General features: G+C 38.9%; 1 protein-coding gene across 2 annotated transcripts in view; it reads left to right on the top strand.

Annotated features, from left to right (window-relative positions):
• The window catches only part of IL20RA (interleukin 20 receptor subunit alpha), a 31033-nt gene extending 9939 nt beyond the window's left edge, over positions 1–21094 (top strand). The window contains exons 2-7 of one of the 2 annotated variants that reach the window (XM_019732812.2): positions 8097–8232; positions 13200–13381; positions 14592–14767; positions 15336–15480; positions 18102–18241; positions 20195–21094. In XM_019732812.2, the coding sequence (XP_019588371.2) occupies positions 8097–8232; positions 13200–13381; positions 14592–14767; positions 15336–15480; positions 18102–18241; positions 20195–20989 (1574 nt within the window). In that variant the 3' untranslated portion in view covers positions 20990–21094. The remainder of the gene's footprint in view (positions 1–8096; positions 8233–13199; positions 13382–14591; positions 14768–15335; positions 15481–18101; positions 18242–20194) is intronic. The other variant, XM_019732813.2, reaches the window with a different exon arrangement.
• The last annotated feature ends 2538 nt before the right edge of the window (positions 21095–23632 follow it).

Raw genomic sequence — 23632 nt, 5'->3', positions numbered from 1 at the left:
GAACATGTATATAAGTATTATTATAGAGAAACTGAGGCAGCATGCATATACAGCAGTGAGCAGGCAGAGAAATAATAGTGGGGATTGTGGTTAGGGGAAGATAATCAAGTTCAAAGGAACTAATATTAATACCAAACTATGCCCCGCCCTTTATAGAAGACAGTTGGGTATCTTTTCTTAAGTAAACAGTTCCTGAATCACATTTTAAGTGCTGTTTAGATGACTTTCTTTTTAAACGAACTTGATATATAGTTAGGGGGGAGTGGAGGAGAGAGGAGTTAATAATTTTCAAGAGAATTAGTTTATAACTTGAGACAAAAGAAAACATGCCTTTCCTTTCAGCATGATGAAGTTAGAACAATACTTAACATAATCTGCTGAAGGCAGCCATACTGTTTGCCTCTCCTGTGGTGGTGATTAGGATGAGTTATTTATAACTTTTGCTTCCTGGAATTGGTTAATTACCCTCTGGTGCTTTTTGTACATTAACTCTTTTTAACCTCATTCCCCACGATAGAAAACTCATTCAGGAGATGATTTTATTCTTTTTCTTTTTTTCTTTCTTTTTTGGTCTTACACCATATTAAGGTGTTTTCCTATTTCAAAAGACACTTGAAACACTTGAAATATGTAGCAACCACTTGCCGTGGGCTACTGTTTCTTCATTAAAAAGCATCAGTTGAATATCTTCTGACTGTACTAATCCCCCGTGTATCATGTAAGTTTACCAAGCTGATTTCAAGCCATCAAGATTTAGTGGTTCAGCCTGTTCCACCCTCAATCACATGCTCATGGGAATCTGGGTTCTACCCCGATTTCATGATTTATGTGAGCCTCACCAGCGCCCCACCTGATTATTTCAGTTTTAAAGCATTTATTTACCAGGCACTGGGGATACAAATACTCTTTATAAGACATGTCCAATGTCAAACAGCTCACAGCCCAGTTCCAGCTGCGGAAGAACAGAGGCGGCTGGGGGGGCTGGAGACTTTCTCTGGGCAAGACTGGGCAGGGCTTTCTCAATGCTGAGGCTTTGCTAGTTACTCATGACCTTGAGATACTTAAACACTTGCCCCAAAAGGGAAGTCCCCAGAAGTCTGGTTGTTTTCCTTATTGGTGGGTGAATATATTCTATTTTCCATAACAGCAAAGTTGGAATGCCTCAGAGCTCCCAAAAAGAGAGGTTTCGATAACCACAAAACTGATGACCCTAGTTCAGTTCATTCAGAGAAACTCACCACTTTGTATTAGTGTTCATCAGGCACTAATTTATTAAAAGCATTGAGGCTTTTCCCACAGTACTCATATAATGAAATGGAAATGCATTTTACTGTTAGGCATATAATTAAAACCGCAACATATTTAGATGATGACATTAGTATTAATTTTGAGACCATTAGGAAAATATCACATACAATTTCACTATAGCTGGAGACCTGTACACAAGGTAACTCTTGCAACCAATGTAGCAACCACATTTTATAAAACTCTGCTAAAGAAGTCAACATAGATTTACCCATTTTGAATGCCATTTATCTCTTCTCTTCCTACTAGAAGGACCTGACAGTAGATACAGAGCGTTCTCCCTGTGAGAGAATGCGCTATAACATAGATGAAGCGGGCTAGAAAGCTTTCCCAAAGGCCAAGATATAACAAAAGGAAAATAAACACTTAGAGGGGACACAAATCTAAATGATATGACTTAAAGATATAGCTAACCAATCATTACTTGGAAGTTCATTAAGTAGACGCTTCGTTGCAGACCCCTCACAGCTTTGTTCTGGCAGAGGCCATCTTAAATACCCACAATTCAAGGGGGCAATCTCAAGTATCCCTCTATTACTCAAAGTCCATACTCTGGTCAGGAAAACTCAAAGGGAACTCAGATGCCCTGCCCATTTCTGAGGTCTTCTGAGTTCGATTTTCTCTTCAAAGACCAGCCTCTTACCCAGATGGCTGTTGCCAGGTATACCCACTTTCTTTAGTGAAGACCACGTATACCCTACACGACATCACAGCATCATCATATTTTAGTTGCTAAAATAGTACAAAGCAATATTCATTAAATGGATGCACACATGAAGGAACAAGGGATGTTTTAGGTCCAAAAGATACTATAGGAGTAGGACACAAAAATTGCAAAGGCACGGCTGGTGAACATGGTACATTTAGAAGAATTGCAAAAAGACCAGACCACAAAGAAACTTGTGTACCAAACGAAAGTTGCAATGGTACAGCACTCCCAGAAATAAAACTATGTGTGTCAGTCCAACAGCTTTATGATTTGGGAAGTGAAATCAATGAATTGCAGAGAATCAGAGCTGTACTTCCATTCTAGGCCATGAATCTATATGAACAAAATGCTTTTGTTACCTATAAGTTGGCACATGACTCCTGATATCTATGTGGGTGTGACATATTTTCACTTTGGTGTTGATTAAATTATCTTATCAGTACTGGCAGGGTAGGAAAATGATTTACCTCAACTGGAATGTTTATACATTCTTTATGTTTCTCAAAATGGAAACAAACGCAGTGCCTAAAAACTATGCAAAAATTTTAAAACCATGAGAATGTACTAGTTACCAATTGTTTTTTCTTTTTTAAATATGCTAGTTCTCCTCCTTAAAAAGAGTGCTGCTTCTACTTTTTCATCACTCCTTTGCATCATCAAAACAGATAAAAGGGCAAGTATTCCTTGATAAATCCTCATCTGTTAATTTAACTTTCATCACACAGCAACTCACTTACTCATGAGACTCTTGCAGCTCTGCCTCATCAGGAGGTCCTGATGTTTCTACTTTGAAAACTGAGCTCCGAGCTGCCCACCCATCTCCATACCCACAGCCAGCATCTGGATGCAAGCTCAGCCTTCCTCACTAGGGCTGCTGTAATTATGGCTTTACTGGTCTCTCCAGTTCTATTCTTGCCCCATCCAGTTTTTCTCCCCTCAGTAGTGAAGTAATCCATTTGAAATATAAATAAGCTTACAAGGCTTCAATAGTTTACCACTGAATTTCAAATATAATCCAGATTCCTTCCCAGGGCTTACAAAGGAGATCTAGCTCCTTTGTACTTCTTCAATTTCATCTTGGCCACTCTTCTTCCTCACTTTTTTCCCAACACACTGATGTTTTGACAATTCCAAGGACACTCACTGTCTTTTTTGGATACGATTTTCCCCATGTCAGGGGTCTGGCCTGGAGCACTGCCCTCCCACCCCATGACTGTTTCCTAAGACCCTTTCTAAGTAGGTTCTGTTCTACTCCAAGGGTAGCAAGTGAGTGAGGCGGTTAAGAGCATAGATTTTGAACCCAGCTCGTCTGCTTATAAGCTGTGTGAACATGTGCAGCTCACCTCACTTCTCTGTGCCTCAGTTTCCACATCTATGTAATGGCAATGATAATAAAAGTCCCTTCCAGAGGGCTGTTATGAGGATTGAATGATTTGGTTGTATAAAGTACATAGAATAGTGTTAGCTGCATGGTAAGGATTCAATAAATGTTAGCTACTATGTTTATTATATGCTAGCCAATTTGCCTCACATCAACAAAAACTGTAACACATATAGGTTTTCACATTATTATGTTTTCAAGTCTTATGCAAATTGAGTTTTATTTGCGTAGTGTATCTACCATTAAAATAGAATCTCTTAGCCTGTCATGAATGTATTCCACTCTCAATATTATTTTTAATCATGCCTAGAGACCTCTTATGTCCTGATGAAACCAGAACTAATCCAAGGGAGCAAGCAGTCCTTATAACTCTTCTTTGCAGAAAGGTCAGACCTCACCATAGTAAGAACCATTTATTTCCATTCATCAAATACAAATCATTAAAATTCCATAATTAACAAAAATTATAACCGATACGGATAAATAAGGTATTACCAACCCCCAACAATTGATAAATATCTGTTTCTGGAAATAAAATTTCTACAAGCAGAGAGACAAGATGTCAAGAAAGAGGACTACATGGCTTAATTTGCTTAGAAATTAGCAGAACATGTCATTAAAAGAAATATTTTATGTCTTGGGTAAATGTAGAGATGGGCTGATACTACAACCTGATATCTTTTTTCATAGTAGGGCTGCTCCTGAATAATACTTTGGTTAATGACAAGGAGCTGATCCAAAACTGCTAGCTTTTCTGTCTATGCAGAAAAATTATGTCAATCCAAATGAAGAATATGCAGGACTAAAAAGCCGGGATATTCTTTCCCCAGAAATAGTGTACAGAACAGCAACATCCATTTTAGAATGTATTGCTAGTAAATGTTTACTACTCTGAATCTTTGTCAGTGTATTTACAATGAACTTTAAGCATTTATCTTTTTTTAAAAACCAAAAAGTTGTTGCTGTGATCTTCATTTGCTATTAAAAAGCTAATTTATTTCTAGTCTTCTCATTGGATTTTTAATTTTCTTTATAGAGATAAAATCGACTTATTAAAATAACGTGTGTGGTTTTTTTTCAAGATTGTTAAATCAGGAGTCATTTGTAACATTATTGGGATTGGAGGGGGACACATTTTTCTTTCTCCAGTTTAACTTGCCTGTTTTTTGGTGATTAATCTCTCTTAGTTTCTCTTATTTTTTAAAGTCTTTGTTGTATTAGTTATCCAATGCTGTGTAACAAATTACCTCAAAACACAGTGGCTTAATTCCACAAATATTATCTCACACAGTTTCTGAGGGTCAGGAATCCAGTGATGGCTTAGTTGGGTGGTCCATCCCAAGAGTGTAAATGGGGGCTGCAGCCATCTGAAGGATCCACTTCTAAGCTCACTAGTGTGCCTCTTGGCAGGAGGCATGACTCAGTTCTTCACCTGCTGTTGGGAGCCTCAGTTACTTGTCACGTGTGCCTCTCCATAGGGCTGCTCCCAATAAGGCTTCCCCCAGAGTAAATATTCCAACAGAGAGGAAGCAAGGTAGAAGCCCCAGATCTTTTATAACCTAATCTTGGAAATGATGTACCATCACTTCTGTCATATACTATTGGTCACAGAGACCAACCCAGATATAGTGTGAGAGGTAACTGTACAGGCTGTGAGGAAAAGGGAATTACTGAGGGCCATCTTGGAAGCTGGCTACCAAACTTGTGATATGTATGATTTCCCTGCAATGTAGACTTGCAGAGATGTATACACATTTCACAACATTTATAATGAAATGTATTTTCTTTTAAAAAGATAGAATGTCATAGTGAAAAAAATTGTTTAATGTTTTAATATTATTGTCACATTATTAATTCTATTTAATTAATCTACTATTACCATAGTTTGGTAACATTTTGATAATTGGCATAGCATTTCTAGAGGATTATTTAAACAATTACAAAACATTAAACAAAATGTCTGTTGAATCAATAAACATTAACGATTGACGGCACATTCCAGAGTAAAGTTCATTTCGGAAAAGCAAAATTGCTTTGTTTCTCATGACAGTGACCAAGAAATTTAAATGAAAATAATCCATTTTTCTGTTACAACTTATTTCTTAAAACTTTTTTGGGTATGTTTTAGGCAACTTGAGAGTTCTGTCAATTGCTTACTTGTATTAAAAGATAAACAGAAACTAATGTTGTAAAGATTTGGATAGCGTGAACATTGAGAAAATATGCCTGGATTTTAAAATCTAAGATAACTGGTATTTTAAATCTCCAAACTCAAGTTGCCACAAACCAGAACATTCTAGTTCCTTATCAATTAGCTCTGTGGAACCATGTGTTTGTTGGTGGTAATGTTTCCATCTGTGATATTATAATGCCCAGTCTATTTTAATTTTAGCTCTTACAAGATGATAACCACTCTTCACGTGTTAGTGTCATCTAAACGTGTAGGACCACAGCCGTTTAGATGTGGAAAGATCCTTGGGATTTTCTATGTTGAAAGTATTTCTCACTTTTGCAGGGTTGGGAAATACTATACTTCATGGTGCTGCCTCCCCGTGTTCTGTGTTTCATCTTCAAAACTATGATTAAAATTCAGAACCTAGTGATAGCACAGAGCACTATTAGATCACTGATCAGTAGTCACTGGATATAATTTCCAGAAAAAGCCAATAGCAGTTGATACAGTATGGTTAGAATATGGTATGGTATGACATAGTATGGTTAGTATAGAAGAATAGAAATCAAAGACAGACACTGGGGAGGCTGTGTCCTTTTGAGATCCTCTCTACTACCCGCCACACCCACCCACACGGTGTTCACTTAATAGTGCTTCTCTTTGAGTATGGAACCTTCTTATTAAACATAAAACTGAGGTATTTTTTAAAAAATGGTAAGCGTAAAAGGAGTCATTACAAATATGGCACATGCACACAAACACACAGTCAACGGCCTATATTTTGGTTGCTCTGCCACATGTTAAAGAAATTATTTTGGCTTAGCATCAGGGTCAGATTACAAACTTTAATTCTAAAGTAAAGAATTTGTTTCTTTCTTTTCATTTGACTTGTGGAATTGCGATGCATTGTATGAGCTCATCTTAGCCAACGATTATCATAAGCATAAAGCTAATTCCTTTCTCTGACATAAGTCCCAGCTGATGTACACAAGAATTATGGGCCTTTAGCCAAGACTGGACCAGCTTCAGGGACTTAACTAAATTTTATTTCCTAAGTTTGATTTGCAGTATCAAAATTTGATGTTTTTCCAAGTTCGCTGACTAGAATATGGAATTTGTGATAGGATAAGTTCTTCATAGAATCTGATTTTTATAACTCAGTACTTGGATCTCTCCAGTAGTTTAAATTAATATTTTGATTCTTACATGCTACCAGATAAATAAACTTTTTCATTTATCTGAATTCAAGGATTTCCTTGTTTTCTTTTATAAGAAACTATCCTTCACTTACTTTCTGTCCTTTTCTAATATTATGGCAGTTTCTCAATTCTTTGTTTCTCTACAGAGGATGAAGATACAGTTTTTCTTAGACTGTGAACTTATGTGAACTTATCAGTATTTAGTTAAATAATCTTCTTTCAGGGCAGATGGGTGGCTCAGTTGGTTAGAGCGCGGGCTCTGTGCAACAGGGCTGTCAGTTCGATTCCCACATGGGCCAGCAAGCTGCGCCCTCCACAACTAGAATGAAGTCAATGAGCTGGCTCAGTTGGTAGGAGCGCGTCCTCTCAACCACAAGGTTGCAGGTTTGACTCCTGCAAGGGATGGTGGGCTGTGCCCCCTACAACTAACAACGGCAACTGGACCTGGAGCTGAGCTGCACCCTCCACAACTAAGACCGAAAGGACAACAACTTGACTTGGATGGAACTGATGAGACTCCAGGGGGAAAACACACCACTGTTCCCCAACACACCACTGTTCCCCAATAAAAAAGTCCTGGAAAAACACACTGTTCCCCAATAAAGTCCTGTTCCCCTTCTCTAATAAAATCTTTAAATAAATAAATAATCTTCTTTCACTCTTTTCTAATTATTGCTTTATATATACTTGAGTAGAGCTAATCACACTCCAACCTCCAGAACTCTGGGCTTTTGAGGACATCTATTCTAAATTGTATTTCTGTATCTAGTAAAGGGATTGTTTCAGTTATCTGCAGGTACATAACAAACTACCCCAAAAGTTAGTGGTCTAAAACACTCATTTTATTATGTCTCATAATTCTGAAGGTTAGCTGGGGCTCAGCTGTATGGTTCTTCTGCTGGTCTCATTTGGAGTCTCTCATGCAGCTTCAATCTATGGCAGGTGGGACTAGAATGTCTCCAGAAGATGGACTGTTCACTCTGGCCCCTTGCTTAGAAGGCTGGGCTCAGCTGGGACACGGAACCTCTCCCTTGTCACAAGACCTCGCGACATGGTGTCTCCAGCAGGATTGCCCAACTTCTACATGGCAGCTAACGGCTTCCAAAAGGCAAAAGTGGAAACTTCCAGGCCTTCTTAAGGCTTAGTCCTAGAGTTACTTCTGCCATATTCTGTTTGTTGAAGTGACTCACAGTGTTGGCTCAGGTCCAGTTTGGGAGAAAATACACAGGACATGGGTACTGGAAGGCGGTATCTAGAGACTAGCTACCATAGTAGTTATGTTTTCCTTTTTCTCTACTAAGACCCCTATTTCTCTCTACTTCTTTTCAGTTCCCTGTGTCTCTGGTGGTTTGCCTAAGCCTACAAACATCACCTTCTTATCTATAAACATGAAGAATATCCTACAGTGGAGTCCTCCAGAGGGCCTACCAGGGATGGAAGTTACTTACACAGTGCAGTATTTCATGTAAGTTGGCTGTTTTTCTTTTGGTTAATTTTTAAACACAAGACTCAAATTCCTATTAATTGCGTGAAGATAAACCATCTTTTGTATTAAATAAATATTTGAAAAACTTTTAGATGATTTCATTTTGATTTTCTTGCTATGTTTCATTAGATTAAATTAGAAAACGGTTTCTTCATGGAAACAGTAGTATTGGGTGCTTAGGAAAGGGGAAGTTATTTAAATGGAGAAAACTTGGTCAAAATGTTATTCTGTAGCTGAACAAAGTGAGAAATCCATCATCTTTGAAACATCTAAACTTATTGGAATTACAGACATTTTTAAATGAAATTGAGGGCAAAATTCTGTGCAACTAGCTGTTCCTATTAAAGATAGTAGTGATTGGACATTTTTACTTTTCACCTCTCCCGCAAAACTCATTGCGAGCAAGCATGAATGCAAATCAGATAGACAATTCCTGTCTTCAAAGCAGAGAAGGAAATGGCCACAACCCCAAGTCACAAACTATGAAGCATACAAGACAAATGCTGTGAAATCTGAAGGAAAACAACTGCAGAAGCTAAAAGCAAACCTGTACCTTCTTGGACACTAACAATAGAAAATGATTTCCCAAGAATAAATGTCACAGGACTAAGAGGCTTACCTAGCAATCTGAGGAAATGTCTCCATGGAGCCTTGGTTTGGTGCCACGGAACATCAGAGAAGGAGGAGCTGAAAGAGAAATGAGGTTCAGGTGACACCACAGGCCAGGGGTAAGGCTGGAGTGAGGTGGTGTGACTTTGCAGACGTGCCCAGAGCCACAGCAGCCTCCCGCAGTCCCACACCTGAGATGAGCAGGCTCCCAGGCACAGGGAATAATATAATTCAGTGAGCAGGTGCGTGACAAACCGTCACTTCTATACCCGCTCACCTAATAGTCAACAAACAGCTGGCCCCATTCAAGCAGTAATAGTCCCAAGGAAACCAGCGCAGCACCTATCCATAATTACTGGAAGGGAGAGACACACAAAAACGAACACAAGTTAAAAGTCTTGAAAAGCTTTCCCAGAAAGTAGGAGAAAGATTCAGATAAATAATTATTCATAGTTTGAGTCCATAAACAACATGTTTCTAATGAGAAAGCTCAAAGTGACAGTCTCTTCTCAAAGAAGAGATTCTGAGACAAGAGAAGAACTTTTTTTTTTTTTTTTTTTAATGGTCAGAGCTTAGGGAAATGATGGGAAATAAAAATGTTACAATGAGTTGAGAAACTTATTACAGCTAACTGATAGTAATAGTTGAACAGGTAGTAATGACTGTCTGAAATTGCTTATCATAAATGTATGTTATGTCTAGGAAAACTTAATGAAAGAATTTAATAAAAGAAAACAAACATTTCCTCATGAAGTTGCTGAATTTTAAGACAATGGCCATCATAGCAAAAGTAGAACTCAAGTCAGGCAGGGGGATGAGGTGACTTCTGTCTGGCAGCACTAACAGAAGACAGTGATCCATCTTCTGGGGGAAAAACAGGAGTGGCTTAAGACTCTAATCAAGTTCAACAGATGTATTTTCGAGCAGGTGGGAATTCAGGATATCAATCTCCTGAGACCTTCTTGGGAGGATAAAAACCACTAACTAAAGATAAAAGCACTAACTCTGATATAGAAGGTAATATCGGTGGATATTACCGAAAAAAGAAATTAGCAATGACAAGGATGGCAAAAAGATTGGTAGCACACATTGTAACCATCAAAATAGTGATGGGAAATATGATTATCAAGCTTTCTTGTAAATATTGAACCTAGACAATAATATAACAAATCAGAAGGTGGGGAAAAACTGTAAGTGTACTGATTTTTATCGTAGCAAATCATTAAATGTGATCTAAAATGAAAATACTTCATTTTAATAACTAAACTCTCAATATTTTCCAATAAACTGTTTTCTTAATTTAAAATATTTTTAGGAACTAATATCACTTGCGATGATGAAACATTTGAACTACAGTAATTCCTGTAATTCACTTCAATTTATTTTTTATATTGAAGTTCAAGTCAAGTTAAATTACTATTTTTCTTAAAACCGTATCTGGTATAATCTAGTTTTTATCTACATATTTAACTATCTAATTATCCTTCTGGTTATATATAAGCATAATGAGCTGCTGACCAAATGTTTCAGGGTAATACGTCTCAGGGTGATTTATTTCTCTCTTGATTATACTTTCCTTTTTTCTTTCTTTTAAATAAAGATTATACTTTGCTGATTGAGTGTTTTTTTTAATGTACCATATTTACAAAAAGAGAATACAGTCATTTTTGTCTTTGCAAAAAAAACGCTGACCACTGAAGGCAGTGAAAGACTTCAGCTGCTATTCAGCATGACCTCATTTATCTAGAACCTTATTTTCATGTCTGAGGAGTTTCCCAGGAGATGGGGTTTTAAGAAAGAGGACATCACTGTGCAAAGAGAAATGGCTCATGAGATGCCCTTACCTCCTATTCCATTAGGTGGAGCAAGGAGCTTGCTCTGTCCTTTTTATGTCTATGTGATTCAGAAAAGGATTTTGAAAAATGGTTAGATTCATCACTGCTCTGTGATAGCAGGTAATTTAGCTTGTGCAAACTTCGAAAAAGAATATTTAAAAACAAACTTGCTATACTGGAGTTCTTACACACCCATGCATGTAGGCAGTGGACAGGAACAGAGGGCGGTGTGTTTCACTGACAGGGCTCCAAGCTCCTCCCAGAGTCAGACAGTGCTGGGTTCAGAATCAGGCTATGAACCTAGCCAGGTGACCTTGGGCAGGTTACATATTATAGTTTTGAGTGAGGTTTGTTTGCAAGTAAAAGATGAAATTTGAATAAAAGTTTAAATTATATCTGCCAAAAGAATTTAGTGCGGAAAATATAGTGTAGCACTAAAAGCACAGTATCAAGGAAAAGTGGTTCAAATCCCATATAAGCCTTTTACTGGTCATATGAACTTGAGCGGTTGGTTCCCTTAAGCCTCAGTTTCCTCATCTGTAAAATAGGATGAAAATAAGACTCAGTTTCCTCATCTGTAAAATAGGATGAAAATAAGCCTCAGTTTCCCCATCTGTAAAATAGGATGAAAATAATGGCACCTGGCTCCTATGATAATTAAATGAGATAAAGTGAGCAAATACTAAGTACCATGTGGCACACAATAGACACGTGATAAATGTTTCCTGCCATGTCCAGAAAGCAATCAGAGGCCACTGAGGGCCCCTGATGACTTTTTGCCTTGCATAAACATCATTACTGGAGTATTCATTGAATGATTCATGTCTATCAGCTTGTCAGACTTACAAAGCATTTTGTACAGAGCCGGGTGGAAGCCTTTTCTCTTCCATCAACCCCTGTCATGGGAAGCTGCCCAGCCCTTGTCAGAGTGAGAAAGTTTGAGGAAGGAGGGTCAAATAGGGAATGCCAATATTTTTCAAAACACAAGTCCAGACCTGTTGGTGGGCCACGAAATCAATTTTGATTGACATAACTAGCATTATTTTTAATGGAAAGAATTGGAATGGTATGGAGTGGATTGGATTGGATTGGAAAATAACTGAATGCATGGCATGTGCTAAAGTTTAGGTAGTATCTTACAAAAGCTTTGTTTTAGTATGTTAGATATATATATGTTTTTGTGAGCTAGCTCACAATGTAAAATGTATTTCTTTCTGTGGCTCACAATCAAAAAAAGTTTGAAAGTCCCTAGGCCATGATTGTAAATTGGATGAAGAAGTTGGTCAACAAGACCTGACTATAATATTCTAATGTCTTCTGGCAGGTGTGGTACTTATGAACGAGGAGACATTTACTTTCAAGAATCTGTTGCCATATTCTGAAAAGGGAAGATACCCTCAAGCTTTGGCAACACTTGATAAGTTGACATTTCCTCCTTCTTAACACATGCTCTTCCCTTCACTTTTGTGATGTCTGTTTTTCCTTCTTTCTCTTCTGCTGCTATTTCTAAGTGTACTTTGTATCCAACCTTTAAATCGTGATGCTCTTGAAATTTTATCCTCAGCTTTGCTTTGTCTCCATGGATAATTTCATTCACGCCTACACCTTCAATGAGCAGTCTTAGGCCATTGATTTCAAAATCACTACCTCCCACTCAGACCTCTCTCCCGAGCCCAGTGTCAATGGGCATCTGCGTTTGGATATCTTTTACGTACCTCAAACTCAGTGTGTCAACTGCACTCATTATCTCTCCTTCTTTCTACTTCCCACTCCCCATTTCCCATATCCTCCCGTGCAACCCCCTCTCTGTCACCGGCTCATGCTGTGTCACTTAAACTCTACACCTCAGTCTCTCCCACCTGAAATGTGCTCAAAATATTTTCCCCTCCCTATTTACTATGGGTGTTGTGTTTTTAATAAAGGAAAAATCAATGTGAACAACTCACTTAACATCATCATTATCATAATCACAATACTTATTGAAAATGCAGATTTTGGTATGTGCTCCAACCTAGTGAATTTTCCCCAAACCCTTAATGGAAAATAGATTTTTAAATTTTATGAGACTATCAAGGTAATTTTTCTTCCAAGAAAAATAAATGACTAATTTTTTTCTTAAAACAACCAATCAAACTGACCTCAGTATGCATGGTGGACTAATAACTTACATAGATAATTACTAGAAGAATTGATCATACAATATGTAAAATTTTTACTGTAGCCCAAGAATAATAATAAAATACATGCTTTCAAAAATGTGCTATCCACTTTATAATTCACAGAAAAGAAAGGTGATTACAGAAACTCTGACTCACGTTCCTGACAGCTAATGAAAATAATTGCCAGCAGCAAAAGTAGATCCTTTTTTATCTAAATGACAGGCGCTTTTGTTGTTCTGAAGAAAAGGTCTTAAGTTCCATTCAGTTTTATATAATGACTGGTTTTCTTTTCCTATTGTAAAGCATAGAGGGCTCCTCATTATTAATTCAGTTTCCTTCTCAGCAGATATGGGCAAAAGAAATGGCTGAATAAATCTGAATGCAGAAATATCAATAGGACCTACTGTGATCTGTCTGCTGAAACTTCTGACTATGAACATCAATATTATGCCAAAGTTAAGACCGTGTGGGGAACAAATTGTTCCAAATGGGCAGAAACTGGACGATTCTATCCTTTCTTAGAAAGTAAGTAACACAATGGTCTGTCAAACACGTGTTAATATCAAGTTCATTTGACCTCATAGCGTGGACCTGTCTCAGCCTCATAGACAGCCTTGCCCGAGAGGCCAGTGCTCTGCTTGGCTTTCTTCTACACTCTGACCATCGGCTGGTGGAGTGACCAACCCAAGGCTGGATTGCACAGTCTCCTCTTTAGAACAAAACGTTTGGCCAAGTGATTTCTAAGATTGCTCCCAGATCCAAAATTGATGCTAGATGCCAATATTCTCAAATTTTGGTTTTATTTTATTATTTAGTGGAAACTATGTAATTTGAGGAACAACTGACAGATTTTTAAAAAATGTTGTGGGTTTATAAACCATTGATATATGCCCACGAGATTGGTTAAAGATGGTTCTGATCACCAAACTAAATCTCTTCTTGTTATAAACTTGGTAGTGTGATGATGTAATATCTAGGTCTAACTCGGAATTAAGGCACCAACTTCCTGGTATTTGCTTTTAAATTATTCCGCCCCTGATCTGTAGCTGACTCACCCATAGAGGACCCACTCAAAGCTGACATGGTGAAGTTTACAAGTTCCCCTTAGGTCGTGGAGCTGGAGCCTTTCCCCTGGGTCCTTCTAGATCAGAAGTCAGCAAGCTATGCCCTCAGACCACCACCCTCCTTTCTGTTTTCTACAGGCCAAGAGCTAAGAATAGTTTTTACATTTATACGAGTCTAAATAATAGTTGCAACAGAGATCCTATGGCCTTGCAAGTCCTGAAATATTCACTGCCCGGGCCTTTATGGTAAACTTTGCTAGCCTCTGTCTTAGATCATCCCAATCACATCTCCAAAGGTCTTTAGCAAGTGCTTCATTACTCCATGCTTGATTTTTGCCACTTACCAAATCATATTAATGTTATTTATCACCAACATTTTAAGTCACAGGAGTGTGTAAATACTTTTCATTGCACATTTACCATCACCAAGTACTGATTATCCATGTAACAAGAAACTACGTCAGTAAATACAGAACTTCAATTAGCTGTTTGAACATTGTGTCAGGGTGCATGAAATGGTTGTTTCAAGAACTAGCATAACTTGGGCCCACCTTCTGAGGCACCTCAGATAAGAGGGTGGGTAGAGCTTTGATCCCAGCAGGATTACATTGTACTTTTATCCAGGGAGATTTCTACATCTGAACGTAATTCCCTCTCCCCTTCCCTTTAAGCACAAATTGGCCCACCAGAGTTTGCTTTGACTACTGATGACAAATCCATTTCTATTGTTCTGATGGCTCCAGAGAAGTGGAAGAAAAATCCAGAAGAAAGTTCTGTTTCCATGCAACAAATATACTCTAACCTGAAGTATAATGTGTCTGTATATAATACTAAATCAAACAGAACGGTAAGCCTGCCATGGGGGCTTATAATCTCTGTCACTTTATGCAGTTAATTCTAGAACAAGCAGCCTGATGTTTTAATTGTCTGCATGTGGAAATGGGGAGATGTGATATTCAAAAGAGATGACATCTAAGATACGATTGAAGCTGCTATGTAGAAACTTAAAGACCTTTCTTCAAATGTCCTTTACAGAAACTCTCTGCTAATGGGGTGTGATATGATGTTGCTATTGGAGTAGTTGCCCACCTCACTTTGATGGACAGCTTTTACTTGTAGAACATCTGTCACTCACTCTCCAAGAAAGAAAAAAAAGTGTTACCAGGAACACGGGACAAAGTTGAATAAGAAACGCATCCATATGTTATTATGTAGCATTGTTCCCAGAATTCCAGTTCCTGATCATGCTCTGCCTAGCTGAAGGAAAGGGGTATTTTAAGGCTGTTGTTGAAAAGAAAGTTTTTAGTGATAGGAAAGGATTTCATGGTAGCTCGGTCTTCTATTTCCCTGTAATTTGTCTGGAGTGGTACTGGAAATCTTTGCCTCTAACTGCTGTTTGCAATTCCCTAACCTAGTGGTCCCAGTGTGTTACCAACCACACCCTGGTGCTCAGCTGGCTGGAGCCGGACACTCTGTACTGCGTCCAGGTGGAGTCCTTCGTGCCAGGGCCTCCTCGCTTTGCTCAGCCTTCCAAGAAGCAGTGTGTCAGTACATTGAAAGGTAACCTTAAAAAAAAAAATCTCATCTGCTCTGAGGAAGGAAACCTGAGAAAACTAGAAGGAAGGATGACCGTGTAGACAAGGTTTGGTCAGATCCATTTCTACAGAAACAGGTTGAGGCAAAGGCAGAAACAGCCATCACCAGAAATGCATTGAGCAGCCTGGGCCTCTGCCATTGAACTTGGCCAACATTAGGGAGTGTTTTCACCAGTCCTGGCGTTTGCTGCCAACAAGTCTCTGCCTTGTTAAAATAACACCTGGGAATTTTTCACACATCTTTTTTCTTCTTTAAAATTACACTCTGGTCAATAGAAGTTCTGTGGTCTTCAAGAACATCAGACAATTTTATTGCTAGGAACAAAACATTATCTTAAAAACACTTTAAGACAGAATCCATCGCTCCCCATCAGGAATATAAATTACAGGCTCTGCAAGTTTCATTCATATGTCATTGACTGAACAAAGGTCCGGGATCCACAAATCAGTAATTACTGCCTCATTCTTGCAGTTGCTTCTCTCTCCTTCCTTTTATTTGCCTCTTTCTCGTGTTTTCTGTACTTGGCTGCCAAGGAACTATGGGTGAAGAGTCTCTTTCCTAGTCGAAGACAGAGAGTTGGGAGCTTGACATTTGTTTATACATTCTTCCCCCAAGGTGAGGGGACCTTGTACTCAAAACCTGAAAATTAAAAATAAATCCTCAAGTTTCCCATCATCGAATGACTCTTCATCCATTATTCTTCTGTTTCTCTCTTCCAAACATGCTGGCATAAGACAGATGTCACAACCTTTGCCCCCAAGCCTTGGTTCTGTCACCAGCTATGGGATAGGCACACTGACAGAACCCCTGCTTTCCTTTTCCCTCACGCTTCCCACATTTCATGATGAAACTGTCCCAAGGAATAAAAAGGGAAATTTGTGAGTACGTATCAAAAGTGAAATGCGTTATTTTTTAATCTGTCCTTATCATACCTTTCCTTTTAAAATGAAGGGTTCTCTACCTTATGTCAAATAAAACTAAAATGCCAAGCAAGCAAAAGGCAAACCAAAGCGGATTAAAGAAATCATTTTTGCATTTGGAAAAAGTACCCTGTTTACTAACAGCTTGGTCAGTGGCCAAATGGTTGGAATCAATTTCCAATGGAAGTCATTTAAGCAGTTGGCACAGCTAACGCCACTAGAGTCAGATTAAATTAAATACTTCCCTGTAAGCAGATGGAGCGACTTTCTCACTAGCCTAGGAAAGGTAACAAAAGAAGGAGGAGGCCCCATTTCAGGTTCTGACCTTTTCCATGATATCCCAGATGTTAGATTACCCCAAATACCTTTCCAAGACACTGCTCTGAGGACCTAGTTTTTTAAAAAAATCAGTATTATCTTTTTTGAGGGACTGTACTTTGAAAACTATTTCTTCTCTCCACAATCTTCCAATACAGATATAGCATATTAGGTTTAGTGGAGCCAACATGTGCTAATGTACTTTAAGTGCCACTGGTCGTTGTGGTCATGGCTCTTTTTTAATTCGGGCAAGTTCAGTCCCAAAACCAGGGATTGTTTCAGGAGGACTGGACTAAGCTGTAGCCTTCAGTAGAGGCACGTGGTGCCAAGGCCCCTGCGACATCTGCGTTGCGGTGTTGGCACCTTTCTGTGTGGAACCTGGTGACAGATGGGCTCTTCAGGAATTGTTTGGGGTGCAAGAGCCTGCATTTGCACCCCATTCCTGGTAATCTTCTTTGCTCAGGTCTACTCATTTAAATGCTAGTCTCATCTAAAAAATGCCTTCACAGAAACACCTAGAATAATATTTGACCAAAACCTGGGTATCGTGACCTAGCCAAACTGACACACAGAATTAACCATCGCAACTTCCAAGTTTCCCATAGAAGCTTAACCAACATAAATTAGTCACAATGAGCCCTGTTCATCAACTGTACACTCTGATCAGTGGTGGGCCAGGACAATTTTCCTTAAAACTATTCACCAGGTCTTTTCATTTCCTGTGGACTTTTACTCAACACGAACGTACAGCACAGCAGGCCCTGGCGGGGAGTTACTGCCATTCTCAGTACATACCAGCTCAGCCACCTCGCTACACAGATCCCCAGGCTCCAGATGTACCCAGAAAGTCTGGCCAACTTGCGCGAGGATAGTTCCATTAGTCACATAGAAGGTGACAACATATATTCCTGTCCTCTACTAAATACATGGAAAAGATTGAGTTAAATGAACGGCATGGAAAAGTGGGGCCACTTAGTGGGGTCTTCACAAGAGAGTTTTGTTGTTTGAAGTGCTGTGAGTTGCTTTAATTTCAGACATATTTACCTTCAACTATAACAACCAGCATGAATCTCAGCCAGACATAAAATGTTGGCATAGCTGCTGACTTGGGTTTTAACTCATTCTTACTCTAAAGGTTTGAGACAAGTCCAGATGCCTCCTTAAGACCTCCTATTCTCAGAGAGAGAATGAATTCTGAGACCCCTTATAGTATTTAGCTCAAGCTTCTCAATTTATAAATGAGAAAACTGAATTCCTAAATTTAAGTGATCTGCCTCTTGACATTGCAATGTTTTCCCACCACACCAAATCACAACTGTCTACCCCTCTTCCCTTTTATTTTTACAGGTCAAACATCAGCATTGGAGGTTAAAATCGTCTTCTGGTATGTTTTGCCTGTATCTGTTACCGTGTTTATTTTTTTTGTGATGGGCTTCTCCGTGTACAGATACATCCGTGTTGGCAAAGAGAAACACCCAGCAAATTTGGTGAGTGGTAGGTATGGCAGGAGTCATAACGCCTCCAGGAAGCTAGAAAAGGAGGCTCTCAAATAGGTACTGTTCCTTTTATGGGCAGAGTGAGTTTAAAATGAAAGAGTTGATGAATCAAAAACACTTTCTCTACTAGATGAACTCACTAACATCACCAAAGAGAACGAGTCCTTAACTTTGACAAAGATTTTATATTTAATGACCGGATTAGACAAGGTCTTGAGGTACAAGAGAAATTAAATCATGATCCCTGCCCTTTCAGAGGTTCAAGTCTACTTGGAGACGAGAATATCAAAATGATATGTGAAGGCTAAAATGAAAGCAGGCACTGGGCGTGCTGGGGGTACAGGGAAGGCACTGAAACCCTACATGGGGGCTCAGGAGAAGTTTCATGCCTGGGCGTGGTTGTGAACAGTGAGTAAGAGCCAGGGCACCTCCTGCAGGCAGAAGAAACAGCAGGAGCAGAGGTGGGTAGCTGTTTGGGAAACCACATATTATCGCTAAATCATAGGGTTCCTGATGAGGAGTCATGAAAGATGAGACTGGAGAGTGGGTAGTAGGACCAGGTAAGGGGAGAACTGGGCTGCTATTCTAAGGAGCTTGGGCTTTGTTCTGCTGGCAGAGAGAAATCTCTGCAGGGTTTTGTGTTCGGAGTGTCTTAGATCCAACTGGTTGTTAGGTCTAAGACAGCTTTAGGGGAAGTAAGACTAGAAACAAGGAAAGCTGCTAAGAGACTGTGGCAATTTTCCAAACGAGAGAAGGTGAGAGTCTAAAAGAGGAGAGGGGGATATAGGACTGGAGACCAAGACATGGAACGGAAACACATTTAGGAGGAAAATGGCCAGGACTTAATGATTCACAGTAAGGAGAAGCAAGAAAGGAAAAGGAATAAACCTTATCCTTCTGCACCATGCACCAAAGGGATTTGAAAGGCTGACCACATTTTAACCATAAAACAATGATTTCTTGGGAATTATTAAAATATATGTTCCCATGTACGTGACACATTCATGTAGTCCCATCAGTTCAGATTTAAAATGTCCCTCTTAATCAGCCTGCATATAGGTAGTTTTATAGTTAGCTTTTTAATGGCATAGGAAGATTTCTTGGGAGGAAAATTTACAGAATAGACCACCACATGCAACTTTTTGAAACCAGAACATTTGTAAAAGAAGGAAGCTGAAGGACCTCTTTCATAGTGTTAAATGAAATCACATCATTGGATAGACAATGAGGATTGTAACATAACTCATCGTCGGCAGCCTAAACGGGCACTTTCCACATATCCCCAACAAAATTTTAATCTGAAACAAGTTTTCCTGACATAATTTAGAGTTTCCCTATCTGCCATAAACTGGCCAATGGATTTCCCTTTTTGGCTTTATTATAGCATGAATAGGATGGTGACTGGCAGGAGTAAAACCATCCCTACCCACGTGCTATGTCCCTTTTAGTCCAGTGTTCATGCCCATCCCCATTTCATGTCCAGAGTATATTCAAAAGAGGACTGAGAGCCCAGGTAATCACAGCTTCTTGACAAATACATAGTAAACTTATAGTTAACGAAACAATTTCAAAAACTCTATCTCACTTAGTCCTCGCTATTCCTCATGTGGCAAATTCTGATTTTGCAGAATCAAAAATCAAGCCTTGAGAAATTAAATAACTCCCCTGCATACCCTCAGACAGTTAGAGATGGGGGCAATCACACCCTGATCTTTGACCTGAACAAATACCCACCCAGTGAACCACTTTTCACTTCCATATGCATTTTATATGTCTTGGGTCTCTAGCCTCCATGTGAATGAGGTTTTCTGTATAGTCTAAGCATAACTTTTACGTCCATGAGTTGGTAAGAATAGATCCGATGACAGTATAAATTCTGCTTAACAGCTGTTTTTAATGTCTCTCTAAGTGAAAAGGTGAAAACCATTCTCTTCTCTCTTTTAGATTTTGATTTATGGAAATGAACTTGAAAAAAGATTCTTTGTACCTGCTGAAAAAATTGTGATGAACTTTATCACTCTCAATATTTTGGAAGATTCTAAAGCTTCTCATAAGGATCTAAGTGTAATGGAAAAAAGCAACGATGTATTGGACCTGAATGAGCCCAGCGAGCACCAAGAGCCCCATCAGGAAGAAATGGAGGTGAAGCACTTAGGGTACGCTTCACATTTGATGGACATTCTCTGTGACTCTGAGGAAAGCACAAAAGGGACTTCCCTAACCCAGCAGGAGTCACTCAGCAGAGCAACACCCACAGATAAAACAGTCATTGAATACGAATATGATGTAAGAACTATTGACATTTGCATGGGGTCTGGAAATCAAGAGCTCACTTTGCAGGAGGAGATGTTCCTACAAGGGAAATCATTTGATCCACAGGCAGCTTTGGCGGACACAGTCCCCCAAACACTACTGTATTCATATACCCCTCAGCTCAGAGACTTGGACCACCTGCCACAGGAGCACAGAGACATGGAAGAGGGGCCAGAGGAAGAGCCATCCACCACGCTGGTCGACTGGGACCCTCGGACCGGCAGGCTGTGTCTGCCTTCATTACCTAGCTTTGAACACGACCCAGAAGGATACGAGTATCCTGAGTATAAGGAGCACGCGGATGAGGAGGGCCTTTTGTCGAGACTCTATGAGGAGCAGGCTCCAGACAAGCCACCGGAAGAAGATGAAATCTATCTCATGCAATTTTTGGAGGAATGGGGATTATATGTACAAATGGAAGACTAAGGCCCAAACTTGCCCCTGCCAGACCCCTACTGCTCAAAGCACATGAGTGCACACGCATGTGTGACCAAACAATAAAGTACCTGAGATAAAAGAAGTTGACTCAGATTCTTCTGTGTCAGTGAGAATTCCTTATTTCTTCTCTCTGCTCTCAGAGCACTTGTTTCATTCTGCCTCATACAGGTGGCTGGTGCATGGCTGTGCATCTCTTAGAATGGGAGGGGGGGCACCTGGGTACAGTGGCTGAGCCATTGCTTTCTACCCAGTTAGTATTCAAAAATGTTTGCCAAATTGGATGCAGAATTCAGGTGGGTGTATTATGGCTGCTTTGTCTATTATTTTCTATAATTATATTCATTTTCTAAATACTACATTTTTAGAAATTGTTTTATTGGAAGAAGGATGAGATACTTAAAACATACACTAAGTGGGTGGCAACTTGGTCACATTTAAGGACCCTAACCCACTCTTCAATCATAATAATCCGTTCAGACTGAATAAATCAGGTACAGATCTTCCTGCTGTCACATGCTGTTGGCTACTTGGGCCGTATTAATGCTTCATGAGGAGCTCCGGTGTTTAAACACAAATTGTTACTATTATTTGTAGTCAGAAAATGTCCTCTTAACAACTCAGGCTAGTAGGGGACTGGCCTGAAAAAAGAGTCTTATTTTATAATAGACTATTACATTTATTTCTGGAGATATGTTTTTAAAAGATATTTACATAGTCTGTAAACTAGAACATGTTTAGCACTTGTTGCTATTATATTATTCTATTACAATGAACAGTGCCTCAAAGACTCCTTGGAATATATATGAATGAATATTCCCCATCCACATAATCTTAAAATCAATAAGTAAACAAAGACATACAAAAGAAATAAGTTAAATGAATATGTAAGATGAAGTGTCCTAAAATTTGGCATCATTTATTGTGGGAACTAAAGCGTACCATAAAACAACACTGTCCTCGTTAAATTCCAGTAACTATTCCCATCTCCTTCACCATTCACTTAGAAAATTAAATTCTTTTGCTGGATGTTCGGATATATTTTCCTGTGGCTTGTTCTATCAACAACAAAGGTGTTTTGTATGCCATGTTGTGTAACATTTTGTAATAAATTTTTTATGTCATCAATGCCAGTAGATTCTAATTTATCTATACTTAAATTTAATTGCTGCCACTTAGTGTGTTTTGAGTATTTTTTGCTACAATTCAATGTAATGGTAAATTTATTACCATATAACAAAGGTTTAAAATAAAAATAATGTCATTTATGTACAAAGCAGCTTAAAATGTTATTAAATGCATAAAATAGTCAAAATATCAACTTTTTATTTTTTGTGGATTTTTGACACATTTTGAAAAAAACTTGAAATCCACACAGTGAAAGAGTTAAATTCTACAATCACATGGCTTTAAAATATGACAGAATCTATTAAGTTGAACCATATAAAATTGTTGGGTTTTGACCTGCAGAAATAGCAATTTCATATGATTTACCTTAATATATATTTGTTTTAATCATAAACTCATAATCCATTGATGCTCTTTCAGTAAAACAGACACTGTCCATATTTCCTTATTTATATTTTTGGCACAGGCAGACAGCCCTGGTAGGAGAGATGGATTCTGGAGTCATGGTCTCTTGAGATTGTCCACAAATCCAAACCGTTTCTGATCTAATGGTTTAATTTAGAGCAGAATTATATTAACCAGAGTGTTCTGTTCTTCTCAATCTTTGTAGAAATGATTCTGACAGTTTTGAGGATTTATAATACTAGCTGTAAAAGAAGATCAGGAGTGGGAAAGAGTATCTTGTTATTAAGAGCAAAAAGAAAATAAAGTGATGCTAGTTTGGCTTACTCATTTCATTCACAAAATATTGAGCACCTACCACGTCCTACAGGGTCCCCCTCAGTGAAATCGGGATGACAATTCCCTTAGGGTTGTTTTGAGGATAAAAGAGAATATAGACGCCACTTAGATCGGAGCCTGGAACGTCGCGAGTGCTAGTGATGTGATTGTTATTATCATCAGTAACAGCCAGAACGTGCGCTTGGCACCAAGAAGAAGCCATTTAGACGTAAGACTATTTTGATTAAAAGGCAGAGTTTGCCTCACTTTGTTTTTCTTATCTGAAAGTAAAATAGTAATTTGCTTCCCACCTTATGCCTTCAGATTGAAATCTGTCAGCAGTTTTGTAAAACGGAATCTAATTCTGAATTGCTGTTACATCTCTTGTCATTCTACGCATGTCAGAAGTATGAAGCATTTTTCAAATGTTGCTTCTGTACTTTGCAACACACACACACACACACACACACACACTCAAATGTGAGCATATGGTAGGTATTTCTTGTGGGGGAAAGGTTACACACTCTCAAATGTGGTTTATCTGTGTGGGTGGGAGCTGTCATACATCCTGTCACCTCTGTGGGCACAGCCTCAGCAGTTGCCAAGAAGTTGTTCTCTGGGACTTCATTGGATTCAATTCCTAGGCCTGCGGTCCAAATGGAGCTGGGAAGTGAAGGTTTCAGGATCTTTGAAAAGTACTCTTCATGCTGTCAGTGGCTGTCTGTTGGCTCTAGGATTTTACACACCTTCCACAGCAGGTAAGTTGTCTTCATGTAGACATCTGTC

Source organism: Rhinolophus sinicus, linkage group LG05, assembly GCF_036562045.2.
Source record: "Rhinolophus sinicus isolate RSC01 linkage group LG05, ASM3656204v1, whole genome shotgun sequence".
Lineage (NCBI taxonomy): Eukaryota > Metazoa > Chordata > Mammalia > Chiroptera > Rhinolophidae > Rhinolophus > Rhinolophus sinicus.
This window is presented reverse-complemented; position numbering and strand designations above follow the sequence as displayed.